A 22,807-nucleotide genomic window follows, 5' to 3' on the forward strand; every position below is an offset into this window, starting at 1 on the left:
TACAGTTTAAAAAAACTTTTGAACATATATATATATATATATATATATATATATATATATATATATATATATATATCCCTTATTCTTAATCTTTATCCAATAGCTAAATTATGAAAAAATGTAAAAGTCATTAGGCCTTCCAATATTGTTGTGGGCACTGGGGGACTTTGAGTCAGAAATGTTGAGAACCACTGTGCTCACACACTGTGTAAGCAAACTGAAAATAAAATAGGCCTAATAAGTGCAGTAATCTGGTGACAGAGTAGGCTACTTAAAACTTTAAACCATTATCACTGTTGATGATCTGGCTATTAATCAACTAAAATGATGTGAGTATATATGTGTGTGTGCGCGTGTGCGTGTGTGTGTGTGTGTGTGTTCGTGTGTGCGTGCGTGCGTGCGTGTGTGCGTGTGTGTGTGTGTGTGTGTGTAAAGTAATCGTATGTAAAGCATTGGTCAGCTGGTTAAGAAGTTCTCGGGGGACTGAGTCAGTAATTCCTCATCAGTGTACAGGCCTATACATTATGTTTACGAAGAGCGAGTCTCTTTTTTTGACTATAAGAACACACTTCCGTTTAAGAACTCTTTGAGCTCGGGAGAGACGAACACCTTCCTCTTTGTTAGACATCAGGAAGTGATGCGTACACACACGTATTTTTTGTAAGTTGGATTTCCCCGCATCAGTCAGTGCAGCGAAGGATTAATGGGAAACATTTCTAATGGGATACATCATGACAGCATCTGATCTGCCTGCGGTATGTGCGCTCGATGTTTACACTCTTTCTGTTCGTGGTGAATTCTGATCAGTTTTATCTCTATTTGTTTGCATGAACACTTACATTTAGAAGTTCATATCAGTTGAGTAATCTGCATTTGAAAATAAAAAGTAGGAAGGAATGGCGCTGTCTACAAACATTCATCACTCATTTTATGTTGGTTGTGCACTTTAAAAAGTGAAACTATTTTAAAGTTAGTTTTCTCAAGAAATGAACATTTTGCCTTCATGTAGCCTAGTCATCTTCCTGTCGTTCCAAACCCGTATCGACTTACTTTCTTTTGTTAAACATATTTAAAAGAAAAATGAGGCAGAATGACAGTTTCGCTCTCCATTGAATTGCAGTGGTGACTTGGGCTGTCATTCTCTCTAATATCTCATTAATTCGGAAAGAAATAAAGTCTTACAGGTTTGGACATGAAATTTTAATTTTAATTGAGCTATCCCTATAGCTACTTTCACTTACCTGACCCATTAAAAAACTTTAACCGGTGTAGCCTAATTAAGTCAGGTTGACACACAGCGATCAGGCATAAGATTATGACCACCTTCAACAATGCTTAGGTAGGTGGTACATGTCAAAGTAACATCCACATGGATGGCAGAACCCAAGGTTTCCCAGCAGAACATTGGCCAAAGCATCACACTGCTTGCCTTCTTTCCATAGTGTTTCCTGGTGCCATGTGTTCCCCAGGTAAGCGACACACACGGCCATCCATGTAAGGAAAAGAAAACGTGATTCATCAAATCAGGTCACCTTCTTCCATTGCTCCGTGGTCCAGTTCTGATGCTCACTGCTGGCACTTTTGATGGTGGACAGGGGTCAGCATGGGCACCCTGACTGGTCTGCGGCTATGCAGCCCCATATGCAACAAACTGCAATGCACTGTGTATTCTGACAACTTTCTAGCATTAACTTCTTGAGCAATTTGAGCTGCAGTAGCTCGTCTGTTAGATTGGACCACACGGGCCAGCTTTCGCTCCTCACGCGCAACAATGAGCCTTGGCCGCCCATGACCCTGTCGCCAGTTCACTACTGTTCCATCCTTGGACCACTTTTGATAGATACTGACCACTGCAGACCAGAAACACCCCACAAGAGCTGCAGTTTTGGAGATGCTCTGACCGTCGTATAGCCATCACAATTTGGCCCTAGTCAAACTCGCTCAAATCCTTACACTTGCCCATTTTTCCTGCTTCTAACACATCAACATTGAGGACAAAATGTTCACTGCTGCCTATATCCCACCCACTAACAGGTGCCGTGATGAAGAGATAATCAGTGTTATTCACTTCACCTGTCAGTGCTCATAATGTTATGCCTGATCGGTGTATATACTGTATATTAGCATTTTACAACATGAAACACTTTTAGGAGAACTGTAAATACAGTTTCAGGGTCTGGGCATATTAATATCTGGATTTTAGGCTAAATATTATAAAAATGTTTAAGGTAAAGTCTAGCATATATTTTTTGCAGTTCATTTCATGTCATGTTGTGTCAAATGAATTTTAAAAAGTGCCATGTACAGGTGCTGGTCATATAATTAGAATATCATCAAAAAGTTGATTTATTTCACTAATTCCATTCAAAAAGTGAAACGTATATATTATATTCATTCATTACACACAGACTGATATATTTCAAATGTTTATTTCTTTTAATTTTAATGATTATAACTGACAACTAAGGAAAATCTCAAATTCAGTACCTCAGAAAATTAGAATATTACTTAAGATCAATACAAAGAAAGGATTTTTTAGAAATCTTGGCCAACTGAAAAGTATGAACATGAAAAGTATGAGCATGTACAGCACTCAATACTTAGTTGGGGCTCCTTTTGCCTGAATTACTGCAGCAATGCGGCGTGGCATGGAGTCGATCAGTCTGTGGCACTGCTCAGGTGTTATGAGAGCCCAGGTTGCTCTGATAGTGGCCTTCAGCTCTTCTGCATTGTTGGGTCTGGCATATCGCATCTTCCTCTTCCTCTATGGGGTTAAGGTCAGGCGAGATTGCTTGCCAATTAAGAAAAGGGATACCATGGTCCTTAAACCATGTACTGGTAGCTTTGGCACTGTGTGCAGGTGCCAAGTCCTGTTGGAAAATGAAATCTGCATCTCCATAAAGTTGGTCAGCAGCAGGAAGCATGAAGTGCTCTAAAACCTCCTGGTATACGGCTGCGTTGACCTTGGACCTCAGAAAACACAGTGGACCAGCACCAGCAGATGACATGGCACCCCAAACCATCACTGACTGTGGAAACTTTACACTCGACCTCAAGCAACGTGGATTGTGTGCCTCTCCTCTCTTCCTCTAGACTCTGGGACCCTGATTTCCACAGGAAATGCAAAATTTACTTTCATCAGAGAACATAACTTTGGACCACTCAGCAGCAGTCCAGTCCTTTTTGTCTTTAGCCCAGGCGAGAGGCTTCTGACGCTGTCTGTTGTTCAAGAGTGGCTTGACACAAGGAATGTGACAGCTGAAACCCATGTCTTGCATATGTCTGTGCGTAGTGGTTCTTGAAGCACTGACTCCAGCTGCAGTCCAGTCTTTGTGAATCTCCCCCACATTTTTGAATGGGTTTTGTTTCACAATCCTCTCCAGGGTGCGGTTATCCCTATTGCTTGTACACTTTTTTCTACCACATCTTTTCCTTCCCTTCGCCTCTCTATTAATGTGCTTGGACACAGAGCTCTGTGAACAGCCAGCCTCTTTTGCAATGACCTTTTGTGTCTTGCCCTCCTTGTGCAAGGTGTCAATGGTCATCATTTGGACAACTGCCAAGTCAGCAGTCTTCCTCATGTTTGTGTAGCCTACAGAACTACACTGAGAGACCATTTAAAGGCCTTTGCAGGTGTTTTGAGTTAATTAGCTGATTAGAGTGTGGCACCAGGTGTCTTCAATATTGAACCTTTTCACAATATTCTAATTTTCTGAGGTACTGAATTTGGGATTTTCCTTAGCTGTCAGTTATAATCATCAAAATTAAAAGAAATAAACATTTGAAATATATCAGTCTGTGTGTAATGAATGAATATAATATACAAGTTTCACTTTTTGAATGGAATTAGTGAAATAAATCAACTTTTTGATAATATTCTAATTATATGACCAGCACCTGTATTATCTTCTTTAATATATCTTTCATATGAAGTATGTTAGAGAGTCTCAGGACACTGCCTGAAATGTCATGTCAATGTCCCATATTGCAGGTGCTTTGCTGAACATTTAAACCTGAGATCAGCAGATCAACCAATCACAGTTGTGTATGAGCTGTTATCCTCAATCATGTCAGATTTGAATGACAACTCTTTGAACATCAATTTCTTGAAAGAATCTGTGTTAAAGAGGCTCTGTGAGTCTCTTGACAAGGCCAACAATAAGGGATGGCGAAAACTGGGGGAGATTGTGAAAAGTGACAGGCGATTCAAAGTGAGGTAACAACTCTCTTTTTCTCTATTCACATTTTCTTTTAATGTAATATACACTAATAAACTCACAGTCTTGTTTTCTCCTTCCACTTACATGCACAGTCTCGATGATATGGACATGTGTTCTCTGAAGGCTTTGGAGGCAGACGGGAGTCCCTCCCGCTCCCTGCTCAAACTCATTGGAGATCAAGGATGTATTTTGGGTGAACTGGTTGAGTTTCTACAGATCATGGGTCATACGGATGCCCTGCAGTACCTTAAACCTCCAGGTACAACTGTCAGCGTAAACATCGTAAAGAGAGAGTTTATGTCTCAACAGTAGAATGCTGCATCACTTTATCTACTGTTGACTGTTTTGTACTCAGATATTAAATCACAGTTGTAATTCCAACATGACCTTGACAAATGCTTGAGGACGTAATAAATATTTCCCTTAGGCCAACACATTTTCTTAACTGATTATCAAGGAGAATTCTGTGAAATAGATTTAGACATGGTAAAATGTGTTAAAAAGAAATTATTAAGGTGTGGTCACACACTTTTTCATCGAAATTTTGCAGGCAAAAAGCTCTGTTGTCAATAGTGTATTGATGTATGAACTTTCGCCCTCACACGAAATTCCTGATCGCATGAATTACTATTGAAATGTCTGGATTTTGCCTGCAAAAATTCTCTTAACAGTAAATGTGGCCGCACCTTTACACTCTTATTTGTTACTGAAAGCATTATAACTTTTGCCAAAATATTTGATAAACACACAACTTTGTAAATTACGTGCATTCAAATTCTGCAGAAATTCTTGGCATATATTCCGTGCAGATATAGCCATAAGTGATTTATTTGCATTTATAAGGCAGTTTCATATGCTGTTTTCTGAATTGATTTCACAGGAATTCAGATTCTCGTCCAGCCGCAGTCAGTGGCTGTCATTGCTGGGCACAACCTTCGTCTCAGCTGTTGTGCTGTTGGTGCGTCACATGTGCAGTTCCAGTGGTTTAAGAAAACGGAAGAGGTGGGTAAACTTATGATATTACAACGAGAAACATAATTATCTGTCATTCACATCAATCATATAACTAAAACGACCCTTCAGGTATATAACAGCTCTTCCCCAGACCTGGTGTTCAGCCCAGTCCAGGTCAAAGATGCAGGGTTTTACATCTGTAGGGTGAACTGTGGAAGCACATATGAGTTCAGTCACTGGGCCCAAGTAGACGTCCTTGATGTTCCACCAAGATATGGTAAATCATTTCTGATCAGCAAAGGAAAGAGAGAAATTGGGTTGAAATGTCTTGCTATTGTCACTGTATGTCATTGATATCAAAATGGATGCTTTTTTTGTACAGGATTAGTGTCTTTGGCATTAGAGGGCAGGCCGAGGGTCCTGATCCAGCCTCAGCCTCAAAGGCTGCTGGTGGGTGATCTACTCTATCTGGAGTGTGGAGCTATTGGCAGACCTCTACCGCAATATCAATGGTACAGAAATGGAGGGCCGATCAAAAAAGCCAACAGGAGGAAGTACACTGTAAGAGGATAAATTTACTATTGTATTACATGTTGTACTGTATTTCATTTTTGAGACAGTTTAGATGCAGTAGATTAAAAAGAGAAAACATGGTGTAGGATTTACTTAGGATTTAAACAAATTTATCTTGTTAGTAGCTAAATTTTAAACGTAACTAAATGTCATCAGTTACTCACCCACATGTTGTTCCAAACCCATAAGACTTTCTTTCAACTTCGGAAAATGAAGATCTTTTAAATGAAATCTGAGAGATTTCTGTCCCTCCATTGACAGTCCACGCAACTACCACTTTGTAGCTTCAAAAAGTTCATCATAAAACTAATTCATATCAATTAAGAAGTTTAGCCCAATTTTTCTGGAGACTTGATAGCTTTATATGATGAACAGATTGAATTTTCTTTCAAATTTTCAGATGGGGATTTTAATTTTTTTTTTAATTTCTTTCAATTTTCTCCAGTATTCTTTGTTTTATTTACAGCTTTTTAAGAATTTTTTTTTCAATGAAGTGAGAGTAATTGAATAATATGTTTTTGTTTAAATTAGGTCAAGAATTTGTTGCCAGAGCACGAGGGAAGATATCGCTGCGAGATCTTCTGCAATAATGAGCGAACATGGAGCAATGAAGTCGATGTTGTTGTTATTGGTATGGATCAAGTCTTTTGTTTTATATTTATTTTTTGGTTAGAGGATTTCTGATCAAATCAGTTTTCTCAGCAGTAGTGAGTTATAAGTAAATCGATATAGTTAGGATGCCAAGAAATAGTCTTTGCAATGTCAAGTGTATCCTATCCTATCCAACCTCTAAAAGCATAACCTTGATTTGTATGGCAGTGTAAGTGGACTGCCTTATTCAGAGTTATCAATAAAGAAGTGTGAGCTGCTCTCTTTTTAAATTAAAATTCTCTTCGTATTTTGTGGTCCAACCCCTTGTTCCTTCTCAAGAAAATCCTTGCCATTCTGAAATGAAAGAGCCAAGAATATCTCTTCAAATTTCAGGAGCGATGGAGTGCTCTGAAGGTATTATGTAAGATGTATCGGCACCTCTCTAACATCTAGGGACTTTTGCCATTAATCTGAATCTGGTGCATGTCATACCTAATCATTATACTGTCATTACGATTTATGCATGCTATAGAAACTTATAATGAACGTTTCAGGTTCAAAACAAGCTCCATGAACAGCAATACCATTAATCATGTGAATGCACTACATTAAACATGATTTTTTTTAATTGCTTATTTCTGAGGTAATTGACAGCATGCCACAGTTGAGCTTGTATTGAACCCGGAAAACTCCTTTAAATGTTTTTCCCTACTCTCTTGACCTTTCTTACTGATTGAGGTGGTGGAGGACACTTTTAGATCCGATTCCTTCAGTAATGCAGTCTGTTCTAAAAATGAGAACATTTTCTTAAGTGGCATTAAGGGTTCACTGTGGCAGAATCTCATTTTTTGTTCTCTAAAATGTATTCTGTTTGTGATCTATAAGCTTTCTTTTCATTGGTCTTCATCATGTGCCTTCAGAGAAGAATCCTCTAAACACCTAGTATATTTGTTTCTCTTTTTCAGATGACTTTCTGACTGTTGAGAAGGGTAAGTTTTTGTGTTCCCATCTTAGATTTCTTGCTTTTAGTAAGTCAGTGAATAATCTTTTTTAAACTTTTTTCGTCAGATTACCTTCATGAGAAACCTTATGGTGAGTAGACCTAATATATTCTATGAATTAATTTAACATGGATAGAAATGAGAACTCAAAATGGCTGGAGTCTCTCTTTTTTTCAGTGAATTTGTGTTTCTCCCTTTAGCTACAGACAAAGTGGCTCTTCTCATCGGTAACCTCACATATCGAAACCACCCACAGCTGAAAGCGCCCATGGTTGATGTTTATGACCTCACTAATTTGCTGCGGCAGCTGAACTTTAAAGTGGTGTCTCTGCTGGATCTGACAGAGTCAGAGATGCGGAACGCTGTGGAGGAATTCTTGTCCCTGCTTCATAAGGGAGTTTATGGTACTGTGTCTTTTGCTATGTAGTTTATGCTACCGTAGTCCACTATAAACATTGTAATTGCCTTGAAAGATCAAACAAACATGATTTTTGGAAAGTATATAATTGCCACAATAACCATGCCATCTTGCAATATGTAAAACTATAACTAATTTGTTGAATTCTGAATTCAGAGGTGATTAGGAGACTGTTAGTTACAATATTTTCTCACCATTTATTCACCCTTATGTCATTCCAAACCTTTATCATTTTACTTCTTCTGTGGAGGAGATCACACTTCTCATTTCCATATAACAGAAGTATACAGTGACAAGGACTGCCTACAAGAAGGTCAAAAAGCACCATTAAAGTACCATCTCTTTGAGCTTTTGTTATTTAAAAAAGTTTTAAAGGTGCCCTAGATTCAAAAATTGAATTTACCTTGGCATAGTTGAATAACAAGAGTTCAGTACATGGAAATGACATACAGTGAGTCTCAAACACCATTGTTTCCTCCTTCTTATATAAATCTCATTTGTTTAAACGACCTCCGAGGAACAGGCGAATCTCAACATAACACCGACTGTTACTTAACAGTTGGGGTGTATGCCCCCAATATTTGCATATGCCAGCCCATGTTCAAGGCATTAGACAAGCCAGTAATGACGTCTGGATGTGCACAGCTGAATCATCAGACTAGGTAAGCAAGCAAGGACAATAGCGAAAAATGGCAGATGAAGCGATAATAACTGACATGATCCATGATATCATGATATTTTTAGTGATGTTTGTAAATTGTCTTTTAAATGTTTCATTAGCATGTTGCTAATGTACTGTTAAATGTGGTTAAAGTTACCATCGTTTCTTACTGTATTCACGGAGACAAGACTGTCGTTATTTTCATTTTTTTAAACACTTGCAGTCTGTAATAATGCATAAACACAACTTCATTCTTTATAAATCTCTCCAACAGTGTGTAATGTTAGCTTTAGCCAAGGAGCACTATCAAACTCTATCAAACAAATGTAAACATCCAAATAAATACTATAGTTACGCGATTAGACATGTTGCATAACGAACACTTTGTAAAGATCCATTTTGAGGGTCATATTAGCTGTGTGAACTTTGTTTATGGTGTTTAAGGCAAGCGCGAGCTCTTGGGGTGTGGAGCACGAGATTTAAAGAGGCCGCGTACCCTGCGCATTTATAATGATAGGCAGTTAAAAAAATGTATAAAAAAAAAAACTATGGGGTATTTTGAGCTGAAACTTCGCAGACACATTCAGGGGACACTTAAGACTTATATTACATCTTTTGAAAACATGTTTCTCGGCACCTTTAAACTTGTTGTTAAGAGAACAACACTGAAGTTTACCATTTCAACTTGTTTTTGTAAATCAATACTGTGATAATACTGTATACCATGATAAATGTTTCAGCAACCATTGTGATACAAAAATTTGATATCATCATATGCAAGTTCAAATTAAGATCTGCCACAAAGGGGAAGATTTTCAGCAAAAAGCAAAGCTATCATTTTACTTAAGCGCACAAGTCACACTAGACCTTTTTTTTTTTGTCCTTTTTGGAGTTTGAAAGTGTGATTCACCAGCTGCTTTCATTATATAGAAAAGAACAGACCAGAAAATATGTAAAATACCTTCTTTTGTGTTCGATAGTAGAAAGAAAGTCATGCAGCTTTGGAACGACATGAGGCTGAGTAAATGGTGACAGAATTTTCTTTTTTGGGTAATCTGACTCTTTGATGATTGCTCCACCCTGTAGGTTTGTTGTATTATGCTGGACATGGTTATGAGAACTTTGGGAACAGCTTCATGGTGCCTGTGGATGCCCCAAATCCATACCGCTCAGGCAACTGTCTCTGTGTTCAGAGCATTCTGAAACTGATGCAGGAGAAGGAGACTGGACTCAATGTGTTCCTCCTTGATATGTGCAGGAAAAGGTGGGATAATACACTGTATTCAAATTGATAATTCATACATTGGTTGTCATCATTCTAACACTAATATATTGTTTCAGAAATGTACATGATGACGCCATGCCAAATGTCATGCTCAAAGTTACAGCCAATATTGTGTTTGGATATGCCACGTGAGTTTTTCAGTGTCTTTCTTTTTCATCCAGAAATAGCATGCTGAAGTACATTTTGTTCTCTATCTGACATGTTATGCTGCTATATATTATTTTTGTGAAGTTGCCAAGATGCTGAGGCTTTTGAGTTGAGTTCAAGTGGATTCACCAATGGAGTCTTTATCAAATTCCTGAAGGAGCGCCTCCTAGAGGATGAGAAGATAACTGTTCTGCTAGACAGTGTGGCTGAAGGTGAGGGAAGGGAACCATGAGCATGTTAAAGTTAAATGAAGCATTACAGCTTTTATTAGTTAAATTCTGGTCCATTAAGCTCAAACAAATGATTAACTGATTTGAAAAGAGTACTATTTCAGTACTTAGTTATTTTGCACTATGACTACTACTTCTGCTAAACGTAATAATTTCAAAGATTAACTTTGGAAAAAAATATAATTGAAATATGTCAGTTAAACATGTATATTTCATCTACCTGTGCTTGGTGTGTGTCTTCATTATCAAACAACTGTACTGATTATTTGTAGACATGGGCCAGTTTGACCCCACAAAGGGTAAGCAGGCTCTAGAGATCCGCAGCAGCCTGTCAGAGAGACGTTCCCTCACCGATCCCATCCGCCCCGGGGACTACTCAGATCCAGCTGAGGCACACAACCTGCTCTGGTCTAAAGCACATGGTACTTTCAGTTACTTCAAAATATTGTGCAATTCATTTAAATAACTGTAGAAAAAAGGTTCACATTTTTGTCAAGATGTAAGCATTGGTAATTTTAGTCAAATTTAAACACAATATTAATAATTTAAAAAAGGCATATTTAAAAAAAATACATTTTAGTTGCAAGTAATGTGAAAAACAAAATCAAAATCAGTTATTACAATGTATCAGATCAAAATCTATCCAAAAACGTAATGTGTTAAATCATTTATTAAATTAAGTAACAGTTAAATTGGTTTATTTTAATCAACCATATTCTGTCTTCTAACAAATGTTTAGTGAATTTTTATTTTGCTACAGAATTATTGTTTTATCAACAGTATGTTTTAATTAAAATCATGTCATTATGTCATGATGATGCATATTTTTCACCTCTTTTTCATTATTGTTGACAATACACCCCAAAAGAAAATCTTGTTGATGATATTAACACTGATGATATTTCAAGATAAGTGAAATAGGAACTGGAAATCAAACTAATGTAACATTTGCAAATGTTTCATCTGTTTTGACCCAGAACTGCCAGAGAGTAAACTTCTGGACTTTGACTGTGGAGTTCAGATAAAAATGGACTTTGCTGCCGAGTTCTCCAATGTGCTGGTCATCTACACCAGCATTGTGAAAAAGCCAGAGGAGATGCAGTCATGCCAGGCACACATAACTAACCTTCCTCTGGTAAGTGGTCTTTGTTTTTATTTTAATGAAAGAATCTGCAATGTCTCATTATTTATTCATATACACTACCGTTCAAAGGTTTGGGGTCAGCAAGATTTAAAAAAAATTAAGAAGCACATTTAAAGAATACTTTTATTCAGCAAGGATGCATTAAATTAATCAAAAGTGACAGTAATCACATTTATAATGATACAAAAACATCTGTTTCAAATAAACTCCTTTGTACTTTCTATTCATCAAAGAATCTTGAAAAAATGTATCATGGTTTCCACAACAATATTAAGCAGCAATACTGATTTAACATTGATAATAATAATAAATGTTTATTGAGCACCCATACAGCATATCAGGGCCCGTATGTATAAAGCCACTCAGAGTAAAATTTTAGTCTTAAGTGTCTCAAAATTCTAAGAATGACGTAATTTTACTCTTATTCTTAGACTTAAGAATAAGTGTGATTCATAAAGTTTCCTAAGTGTCAAGACTAAGTCTTAGCTCTTAAATTATTTAAGAAAGCTGGAGAGGTGTCTTAACCTAGTTAAGAGTAACAAGATGGCAGCAAAAAAGAGGAGATATATGCTTTCCAATGAAGATATGATGTATTGGAGTTATATGATGACATGGAGTTGATAAAATGATATAAACTTGATTGACAATTCTTTTTGTAACTGACCTAATAAGAAATGTAATAACTTTAAATAAATGTAATAAATGTAATAAATATTACTTAAACAATAATTAATATGTTTAATGCATTTTAATACATTTAAAGGTGCTGTATGCGATTTCTCAAATTCGTTGTTGAACACTGTTGATTATTTGAAATCAACCCAAACAAACCCACCCCTTTCTTCATTGCGCCGCCACCAAAACTCGCACTCCAATCCTAACCTCTGAGTCGCCACCCTGCTCTGAGTTGGTCAAGAACCCCGGCCCGATCGCTGCTGGCATGTGAGGCGAATGCACTACCAATGATTTTGCTTCTTTATAAAAGTCTCCTACTCTTAGAAAACTCCTACTCTTTACTAAGAATTTTTTGACACTTAAGTCAAAAATTCAGACTATTCTTAAGAGCATTTCTGAGAAGTTTTATACATACGGGCCCAGACCATGTGGCACTGAAGACTGGAGTAATGATGCTTAAAATTCAGCTTTGCCATCACAGGAAAAAAATATATTTTAAAATATATTAAAATAGTAAATCTTTATTTTGATTAAAGAAATGTAGCCTTGGTGAGCATAAGAAACGTTTTTCAGAAACATAAAAAATTTTACTGACCCCAAACTTTTGAACTAGTGTACATCCAGAAAAATAAGTGAAATAGTAATCAGGCTAATTATTTAGCTATACAGTATAACAAATTTTTTTTTTTTGTTATTTAAGTACAATCTTAATTGGATCAATTGCATTCTTAAATTTTTTCCATAATTCCTCTATTAAAACATGAAATGTGTTTCTTAACATGTGTTTACAATAAACATGAATGCTTTGAATCTTGACTTTGAAGGACCTGGATGTAGACCCTAAGCTGATGAATAAGGAAACTGTGGAGGAAACGGGAAGCTTCTTACTTTCAGGCAGTCTTCCTCAGCACTGCCTCTACACCAGACTCAGCTCAGTGCAGAAACTCAAGGTACATCTCAAGATTTCGTCAACACATCATAATCTAGAAAGACTGATTCACAACAGTTCTGTAGCTAGATTGGGATTCACAATACATATTTAATTCAAAACTACATTGATCCTTTTTTTCTTCTCACACTTTCTTCCTGTTTTACAGGAGGAATTAGCTTTCACAGTCTGCCTACAAGTCCAGTTTAACTCCCTAGATGACATGGTCCAGTGGAACATGGACGTTAACATCGGCAAGCCTCTCACCGCCAAACTGGATCTCAACCGGCCCACCAGGAAGAACAGCTGCCAGCTGACGTGTCACATGCCGCACAGCCCCTCGACCAGCCCCAGCCACAGCCCCGCATGTGACCGCCGCTTCCACAGCCAGAGCCCCTGCTTCCCCCAGCAGTACGCCAACCCCTACCTCAACGTCTGTGAGCCTCTCCACGGAGCTGTTGGAGGTTATGAGGACTTTCGATTGTATGGTGACCATACATATCAATACGAGAACATGCCATGCTCACCCTTCCTGAACCCACCGAGCATTCCCATTGAGACCACTGATGACATTGATGACATGCAGAATGAGTTCATGAATAGTTTACAACTCTATAACAATCCTTGAGTGAGTACAAAGTGCGAAACAGATGATTAAAGACAAAAGTCCACCCAAAATGAAAATTCTTATCCTCATGCCTTCCTAAGATATATGACTTTCTTTTCTCAGTTGAACACAAACAAAGATTTTTAGAATAATAATCTATCTCTGTGAGTTCCATAGGCATAGTGGGATGAGTGGGACATGTCCCCACCACTTTTTGCAAGGGTCGATATTGTCCCCACCACTTTTTTGAGACATCTCGCTACACAGATATACTAAAAGCAAATGAAACCTATCCAGTTGATGTTCATTTGTGTTAAATAAGAGCCGTTCGTTGCCCGTGTTATGAGTGGCAGAACTTTCTCTTTTTGTTCGTGCATAGTCTATACAATCATTAATGACCATCTGTGATTTTAATGAGGAAAACAAAACTATATGAGGGCAGATTAGGAACTGAAACCTCTGACATGCTTAACAAAAGTTCTACCACCAGACCATTAGGGAATCCAAATGCTTATTGTAAATCTATGTATTTATTCACTAACGTGAAGAATCTCAGGACTAACAATATATTGTATTATAGATATATAGTAGGTGTTAAGAATGAAACTCACAATTAAATCACATTAAACATGAGTTCTTAATTGTTCTATTGAAATTGATTTCTAGACATCGTAATGTTATTTTTTTCTACAATTGTTATTGTACATATAGCACACCCCCCCACACACACACTTTTTAAAACAAAGTTACGCCACTGTTGAGTTCATATAATGCAAGTAGATGGGATCCTCAAAGTTGATGCTTCAAAAACCACAGAAAACAAGCACAATGCTAACCCATATGACCCCAGTTGATGAATCAATAACTTCTGAAGCGAAACGATGTAGTGTGTGTGTAAATATCACACAGGTTGATGTAAGCGTGTTGTGAAACTCACGTGAGAAGTGATGTCCTGTGTGCTCTGTGTTACTTTTTGCACTTACATCATGCTTCAGAACATGGTGACGTTTACAGCAAGCGAACTTATGAACCCGCATGTGACAGTTAGCCAATGGTGATATATTTTTTAAATATTAGTACTTTTCTTTTACAGACCTATCATTTCACTTCATAAGACATTGATTCATCAACTGGGGTAGTATGAATTACCATGGTGTTCACTTTGTGTGGTTTTTGAACTGTCGGCTTGGGAGATCCCATACACTTCCATTATATGGACTCAAAGAAGTGGATTATTTTGATAAAATATTCATTTGTGTTCATCTGAAGAAAGAAAGTCATATATTTGGGACGGCATGAGAGTGAGTAAATGAGAGAGTTTTCATTGTGGGTTTAGTATGTTAAAGGTGAGGGGGGTCATTTAAGTTAAAATACTGTCTCATATCCCATCTTAATGTTTAGACTATAAATCAATTATGAGTAATCCATTGATAAATTGACTGCATTATTTTTGCATTTGCCTTTGGTGGTGGTAGTGATGCAAAAATTATATCCCAGGTGGTCATGTCTAACAGTTTTCAGTCTGCACCTTCATGTGACTAACTTATGGAACCTTCAAAATATTTTATCGTGAAGAAAATATTGTAACATACTGTGAACTGTAAGTATTTAGTGGTTTAGTATTTAGTGTTAAAAATCTCATCATATCTTTACATTTAAACATATCTTTTTCATGTGGATTTTAAAGAGTTATTTAGAAAAATAACCTTTATTTTTAAATAAAAAGTGCATGAATCATATATAATGATTATTTTTTAACATGTAGATGTTGGTCATAAGTCATAACATTGACTTTGCAATTTAAGATTACTCAGTATTAAGTCAATCACAGTTTGATTTTTTTTTTTTTTTTTAAAGAAAGAAAAAGAAGATCAAGGAACAAAATAAAAACAGATTAAGATAAAAAAAGAACCAAATGAAAGGACTCTGAATAAATTCACAAATTAATTTCTGAACAATGACATTGATTTCTTAAAGAGTGATCGACATCAGGTTATTGAAACTATTAATAGTTTCACTGCATAAGTAAATGAGTGTCAGAATTCGACAACTAGATAACTTTAACGTCTTCTACACATTACATAACAGTGCACTTCTCCTCAGCCTTGGATTTCATCTCCACAAACGTGGCCTGAGCCTTTTCTTTGATCTGCCCCATATCCATGTTCTGAAGGTTCTGCATTTGACCCATGATGGATTCCTTTTCCTCCTCCACTGGCGCTTCTCCATCCACCATCTTAATCAGTTCTTCTGGCACGTCAATGTCATCTCCGGCCTGCTGAATCATAATCTCATCCTGTTCGCTCTGGGAAAAACAATCAGCATGTAAATCAAATATAATAAAGAAATCTTAATAGCTGTTCTTTGCTTATATTTTAAGGATTATGTAAAAATGGATAAAAATGAAAATTATACCATTTGGTTCCAATTTAAAAAGATATATTTAGATAATAATTGCGGTTGCCTCTGATGCCTTGCAGTTATTGTTAGACTGGTACTAATAATAATAATTTGTATTATTTTTTGTATTATTTTCACATATGAAAATAAAACCCCTAAATTTTGAATATGTGGTTACATCTTTGCAAAATTGTAAGTTTAGTTAAAAGCAGGGTTGCCAGGTCAGCACAACAACAACAACAAAAAATAGCCCAATGGCCAATCAAAACTAATCAAAAATGCAATTTTCTTTGTCAGGGGGTAGGTCGAAGTGCCGAATTTGGACTTCCAGGGGGGGGTCTGGGGGGTGAGGGTGCAGGGAGGTGAGTGTTGGAGCACTGAAATGTTACACCGATAAGGTGGGGACGCAGAAAAAATCAATCCTGGGCAACAATTTAAAAGGACCCCAATTCCGCTGGTAAACCGCTGATTTTGTAACACTGGTTAAAAACCTAAACCTTAAACACTACATTACTTTAATTGCATCACTGTAAGTATAGATTTTTTGGTAACACTTTACTTGAAGGGGTGTGCATAAGACTGACATGACACCTTCATAATCATGACATGACATGTGTCATGAATATGAAGGAGGTTTTATGAATGTTTATAACAACTGTCATTAAGTGTCATTCGCTCAATTATGTCATTTTTAATGCAAAGATGACATTGTTTGAGATGTCCGAGTTATGACAACTTGACATAAACCAATACATCGTAACCTGTCAGTGTCTTTGTCATGACAACTTGACATCATTTAGCTTTATGGGTTAACATTGCATTAAACTGTCATGTGGTTGGTTTTGACATTGGCTGTCATGAGGCCATTATAATAGTGTCATGAATATGTATCTTGAGCTCAAGTACAGTGGTACAAATTGAACTTGTCATTAAAATATCATTAAGTGACAATACTCTGACAAATAATTTAATAACAGCGTCATGACTATTTTTCATTTCATGTTTTTTTTTTCAAGTTTCCTCCAACAGAAGGTCAGATAATAGACAATTTCAAATTTCGTAAAAAAGATTACACTGTTATAAAATAATGGTAACACTTTATTTTAAGGTCTTTTAACTAGTTGCTTATTACTATTAGCATTCATATGGCTAAAATATTGGCTGTTTTTTAGTACTTATAAAGCACATATTAATGCCTTATTCTGCATGATCTTATTCTACATTCTTAATCCTACCCAATACCTAAACCTAACAATTAACTATAATAAGCAGTAAATTAAGAGTTTATTGAGGGAAAAGTCATGATTAATCGTTTATATACGTGTTCCCTATACTGAAGTGTTACCAAAATAAAGTAAAGTAATGTTAACCCATAAAGCTAAGTAGTTTTTTAAGTTTGATAATTAATCTGCTATGTCATGTTTATGACAGGTTATGATGTTTTGCTAATGTCACGTTGTCATGACAAAGACACTGACAGGTTATGATGTATTGGTTTATGTCAAGTTGTCGTAACAAAGACATCTCAAACAATGTCATCTTTGCATTAAAAATGACATAATTGAGCAAATGACATTTAATGACAGTTGTCATAAACATGCATAAAACCTCCTTCATATTCATGACACGTGTCATGTCAAGATAATGAAGGTGTCATGTCAGTCTTATGCACACCCCTTCAAGTAAAGTGTTACCGATTTTTTATTAGTGGTTCTCAACCGGGGGCAAGACTCACTAGAAGGGCCTCAAGAGGACTTTAATTTAATTTAAAATAAGACCAAACAAGTATTAAAATAAGTTAAAAAAACAAAAGCAAATTGTATATTTCTTATTTTACTTCACCCGTCTTTTTCTTTTTAAGAACCAGAGATAGCCTAATTATAAAAGACTGATTTATACACTTGGAAAGGCCATATAAGTTAATAAAATCTTATAGGCTACCTCCCTTAACTGGCATTTGTTATACATTTTCCCTAGGGAGTTAAACCTCTCTAAAGATGATTTCCAGTAGGCTATAACCGTTCTTATGAATGAGTTTTCATTTCAACAGATGTCAATCAACATGAAATCTTGGTAAATTGGTGGCAAATTTTTTTAGCCCCGCCCCTTTTCAGCGCTGTGTTCGTTGTGTTCTGTCTTCCGGTTTGTATTTCCACAGCATGAAGGTAAGATCTTATGGATTTATGAATGAACCGCTCATTTTAAAATCTTCCCGGTCTACTGATATTTGTTATGAAATCCGCTTCAAACATTACAATGCTCATGATAACTTTCGCTAAGTCTACAAGAAGTAAATCCACTTCACCAGCTAATTACTCTTTGAGAGGTATGCCATAGAAATATACAGAACTACCATTCAAACACAAAATTCTAAAGATGGGTGCGTGCTTGTTTCTCTGGCGCATAAGGTCAGTGCTTTTAAAGCTCACTTTAGAGAATCACTGCAGGTGGTTAAGCCCTATACAGCCAGAGTGACTATTTTAGGCTTACTATTTTATGACTTAATCTCCTGCCACAATCTGCCAGGGAAACTTTAACTCACTTGATACTTTAACCATTGATGTGATTAATGTGCTGCATACAGTCAGCAAGGGACAGGAATAACTCAATTAAGGCAAGATACCTCAGGTGAATAGGATAAAAAATTAACTAAGTGATGTCACCATACGTCCCCAGTTGATTTATTACATTTAAAGGATTAGTCCACTTTCAAATAAACTTTTCCTGACAATTTACTCACCCCCATGTCATCCAAGATGTCCATGTCTTTCTTTCTTCAGTTGAAAAGAAATTAAAGTTTTTGCTGAAAACATTCCAGGATTTTTTTCCATATAGTGGATTTCAATGGGCACCAAACAGTTGAAGGTCAAAATTAGTTTCACCATAATGTTTTAACCATAAATGCTCATCTTGAACTAGCTCTCTTCTTCTTCTCTATTAGAATCCCAGCAGTGTAGACACTGCTAAGTGTATTACTGCCCTCCACAGGTTAAAGTTTGAACTGAATTGTCATATATAATATGCTAGTGCAAGTATATAACAATTAGTTCAAACTTTGACCTGTGGAGGGCAGTAATACACTTAGCAGTGTCTACACTGCTGGGATTCTAATAGAGAAGAAGAAGAGAGCTAGTTCAAGATGAGCATTTATGGTTAAAACTTATATAATTTTCAAATTTTTTCAGAAAATGAGCAATGGTTTTACTAGATAAGACCATTATGTCTCATCTGGGATCGTGTAGAACAATTTGAAGCTGCAGTGAAACTAATTTTGACCTTCAACTGTTTGGTGCCCATTGAAATCTACTATATGGAAAAAAATCCTGGAATGTTTTCATCAAAAACTTTAATTTCTTTTAGACTGAAGAAAGAAAGACATGGACATCTTGGATGACATGGGGGTGAGTAAATGATCAGGAAAAGTTTATTTAAAAGTGGACTAATCCTTTAAGAATTGCATTTTTTATATTACAATTTTTTTGAGGAATAAAACTTTGTATATATTTAACATAGACAGAAATAAAACTATAAAGTTTTGTGTATGTAAGTCTGTGCTGAAGGAGTATACTTTTAGCTCTGTACTTTCTCTTCAGCACTGTTATGCTGTGAGTTTTACCTCATTTAACATTTCTTAACAGTAAAGGAGCTACATGTTTTGTGTGTGTGTGTGTGTGTGTGTGTGTGTGTGTTTAAGGCGGCACATGGTTCATACAGAGGTAATTTTCTCTTACAGTTAGTATTTCATTGTATACACTCACATTGAATGCTCAGTAGTTCAACTCTTTCCACTAGTTGAAACAACACATTATGAACATCTAAATAGCCCAAAATCTCAAAATTGTCAATTGCATGAAAAAAACAGTGTGTTTGCCTGTAGTGTTCTGCCCTAAGCATCATTGAGAGAGATTCCTTTATCTGCGTCTGGGATTCTCACCTTTGGGAGTCGATATTTGTCTCTTAAACAAGTCCTCAAACAAGCCCTCTCTGCTTTTTTTGTAGCAAATTCTGAATCTCTCTCCATCCTTTATTGATGGGAAAAACACAGAGAACAGGAATATAAAATGAACAGCAAAAACACCAATTGCATTCAAGAACTGTAACAACAGAGTGTTATCAGAAAACACCACAGCATCAGGGTACCTATAGGGGAAATAGGGGATACAGTTTCTTTCACATGCAGCTTAAACAATGTAATTCTCCGTAACCCTTATCTGAGTATCAAGAAAAAGAAATACTTCACAATAAACGTTTTTTAAAAATGTGTTTGGAAGAGTAGTTTTATTTGCTGCTACATTTCAAATCATTCTATGTGAGAATAATACTCAATGAGTTTATAACATTATGGAAAAACTCTCACAAATACAGTGAGAGTTTAATTTCTAACACAAAGTTGTTGTTTTTTTCAAACCTACTTTTCCTCCACCATCTGCTTCTGATATTCCTCATATTCCTCTCTGGACATTCCATCATGAGACATTTTGCTAGATGCTCCTGCTTCTTCAACTGGCTGATCACAATGAGTGTGAAGCGGTTATCTTCGCAAAAGAAAGATGCACTACACCTTTTTCTTTTTTTTTCTGAATCAAGCTTCATTCTAGCTTCAGGATTGGTCTGTCGGAGTAAATCCAATCATAGGCTTTTCTGACAAGTTGCATCACCAAGAACATCCTGACAATGATCCAGGCCAAAAAAAGAGGAACAATTTTCTGCCAAATTCCATCAGCTCATCTGAGCCCTCTGTTTCCATTGTCAGAAAATAGATTAATCAATCATTTGCTCAACATTTGCAACTTTGTCAAGGCCTTGAAGTGTAATATAAAAACAAAAAATTAGACTATTTGTCAGACTATTTGATTGTTAAATAAAAATAACGATAATAAAAACATTATTATTATTGTTAATTATGATACTAATAATAAGTTGCCCCTGCAATCATAAATATTAAAAACAATTACAACAACAATAAATTTATGTTATTATTAGCATTTACATCTCAGAAAAAAAATTTATCTAATACTGTAAATCCTGAAAGCGCGATTGCAGTCTTGAAAGTTCTAATAGTTTTGTTACTAAATATATGCCTAAAACTTAAAGCAGAACTCAGTAAGATTTGCGAAGCTCCCCCTACAGTTTCCGTCGTAAATACTCCAAACGCAGCTCTGGACTACAACGACTACAACGCTCACCAGCGCAGTAGTTTTGCAAATACAGTACAAGAAAGAGGAGGTGGGTGATTTGCAAATACAGTACACTCGATGGAGGTGGGTAATTTTCGAAATTGTCTTATAAAGTCATAATATATACATTATTTTTGAATTACCGTAAAGCATTTTGTCACTCTCGCGTGAACGTGAACATGAGGCGAGATTGTTTCGGGTCGGTGCAGCTCAACTTGCAAGTGCTGTATTCTGGCGTAGACGTGCCAGATGGGGTTAGTGCACGCCTCAAACACACCACTACAAGTCAATTAAACATCGTAAGGACTTAGAAAACTATTTATGAAGGTAAAAAAAGTTACTTAGTTCTGCTTTAAAGCTGCAGTCTGTTTATTTTGCCTCTTTGTCGCCATCTCTGTTTGAAACCTGCAATTGCAGTTATTTGAGGAATTATGATCTTTACGTGGGTTGTGCATCGGCACGGCTCCTCAGCGCGGATGAATCTAATGTTTGCTGTCAGTCACCACATCGGTGTGGATACTGTTGTGAATAGGGCTAAGGTAAGGAGATAGTTTTGAACACTGGCTGGTTATGCACTTAATTAATTTTGGATAATTTTAACCAAAAAAATGTACGGACAGCAGCTTTAAGCACTACTTTATTTTTGATTGCATCACTGAAAGTAGGTATTTTATATACTTATAAACATGTTTTGTTCCAACCCAGATCCATTCAAAATATACATGTTAAAAAATACAGAATATATATTTTGAAATATTATTTTTCTCCTATAACAGAACTACTGAGCTTCCAGTTTAAGTATGAAATACTGACAGTAAGATATATTTTCCTCTGTTTGAACCATATGCTTAACCCTTACGCTGTGTTTAAAATCCTGTAGCACCTTTGGGGTTCCTGGTAAAAAATGACCGGCCTTTGAAAAATTACTTGTAAATTTCTTGTCGCACTAGATTATCACCAAATATTGCATTCAATCTTTTTGTCAACTTGTTTTTTTTTTTCAATTAGGACAGTTTTTTTTTTTTTTACCCTTATAGGGTTTTTGGGGTCTGCACAGTCCCCAAACAACATTTGCTCAAATTAAAAAAAAAAAATTCTCTTTGTCCAAATGACATGAAACTTTGTACATTTGTTAACACTTTCTAGATCTACAAAGAAAAAAAAATTGGAGTGGTATCTTGTTTTTATGTTAGTGTAAAAAAAAAAAGGGTCACACTCAGGGTCTTCGTGGATCTCCACAGACCCCAGGCAACAAAATGTAATTTTGTAACAAAATAATTGTTTTTTAAAAAATAAATGTAATTTTACTCTGTTTATTAATGTTTTTACTTCATATTTGTGCAGTTTTTTGGAGGATTTGTCATATCTTTTAAATTTATATAAATAAATAAATAAATTTTTTTTTATACAAAAACAGCTTTTTATGTAAAATTCACTTTATAAAAGACCCACATTTCTAACTTTCATTCTTGGGGATAACATGGATAATTTGACATGGTTTAGTGTAAGATTTTTGCCCATCTTTTGGAAAATGCCGTTTTAATAGTAAAAAAAATATCACTTTTACCAGTAGATGGCAGCAGAGCTCCACTATTTGCTATGTGTTATTTGACTGACTGAAAGACATCTTTTCACAAGCATTTTTCAGTTGGATTTATATCTAAATATTATGAAATCACAATTATGACAATAAAAGACAAAAAAAATTACTTGTAAAATGTTGATTTTGAGGATGTATTTTGTCCATTTTCTAAGTGGAGTCTCATCATAATGTAACAATATTGAAAAACTGATAT

The 22,807-nt window shown here is 36.0% G+C and overlaps 2 protein-coding genes across 3 annotated transcripts; one reads left to right on the top strand and one right to left on the bottom strand.

Moving 5' to 3' along the window:
- Positions 1–412: 412 nt before the first annotated feature.
- Positions 413–15,389, top strand: malt1 (MALT paracaspase 1). 2 transcript variants are annotated; one of them, XM_048189361.1, is made up of 18 exons: positions 413–755; positions 3,992–4,216; positions 4,313–4,479; positions 5,101–5,222; positions 5,304–5,451; positions 5,557–5,735; positions 6,279–6,378; positions 6,678–6,752; positions 7,304–7,327; positions 7,407–7,430; positions 7,540–7,743; positions 9,505–9,682; positions 9,760–9,831; positions 9,935–10,062; positions 10,353–10,502; positions 11,058–11,215; positions 12,724–12,849; positions 12,997–15,389. In XM_048189361.1, exons 2-18 carry the CDS (start codon positions 4,068–4,070, stop codon positions 13,453–13,455), a joined length of 2,463 nt encoding a protein of 820 aa, XP_048045318.1. In that variant the 5' UTR covers positions 413–755; positions 3,992–4,067; the 3' UTR covers positions 13,456–15,389. The 2 variants fall into 2 exon arrangements, with proteins under 2 accessions (XP_048045318.1, XP_048045319.1); XM_048189362.1 differs by lacking the exon at positions 6,678–6,752.
- A 66-nt stretch (positions 15,390–15,455) lies between these two features.
- Positions 15,456–20,963, bottom strand: cplx4b (complexin 4b). Its single transcript, XM_048189363.1, has 3 exons — positions 20,247–20,963; positions 19,769–19,856; positions 15,456–15,739 (listed from the first exon to the last, which is right to left on the bottom strand). Exons 1-3 carry the CDS (start codon positions 20,309–20,311, stop codon positions 15,512–15,514), a joined length of 381 nt encoding a protein of 126 aa, XP_048045320.1. The 5' UTR covers positions 20,312–20,963; the 3' UTR covers positions 15,456–15,511.
- Positions 20,964–22,807: the final 1,844 nt, after the last annotated feature.

The sequence above is a fragment of the Megalobrama amblycephala genome, linkage group LG4 (assembly GCF_018812025.1).
Source record: "Megalobrama amblycephala isolate DHTTF-2021 linkage group LG4, ASM1881202v1, whole genome shotgun sequence".
Taxonomy (NCBI): domain Eukaryota; kingdom Metazoa; phylum Chordata; class Actinopteri; order Cypriniformes; family Xenocyprididae; genus Megalobrama; species Megalobrama amblycephala.

Coding starts and splice junctions, on each gene's coding strand:
- cplx4b (XM_048189363.1), bottom strand. CDS start 20,311: ATGTCTCATGATGGAATGTCCAGAGAGGAATATGAGGAATATCAGAAG. Junction 19,857..20,246: donor AAGCAGATGGTGGAGGAAAA/GTAGGTTTGAAA, acceptor CCATCAATAAAG/GATGGAGAGAGATTCAGAAT. Junction 15,740..19,768: donor ACAAATATCGACTCCCAAAG/GTGAGAATCCCA, acceptor TGTTTTTCCCAG/AGCGAACAGGATGAGATTAT.
- malt1 (XM_048189361.1), top strand. CDS start 4,068: ATGTCAGATTTGAATGACAACTCTTTGAACATCAATTTCTTGAAAGAA. Junction 5,736..6,278: donor CCAACAGGAGGAAGTACACT/GTAAGAGGATAA, acceptor TGTTTAAATTAG/GTCAAGAATTTGTTGCCAGA. Junction 9,832..9,934: donor ATTGTGTTTGGATATGCCAC/GTGAGTTTTTCA, acceptor ATTTTTGTGAAG/TTGCCAAGATGCTGAGGCTT.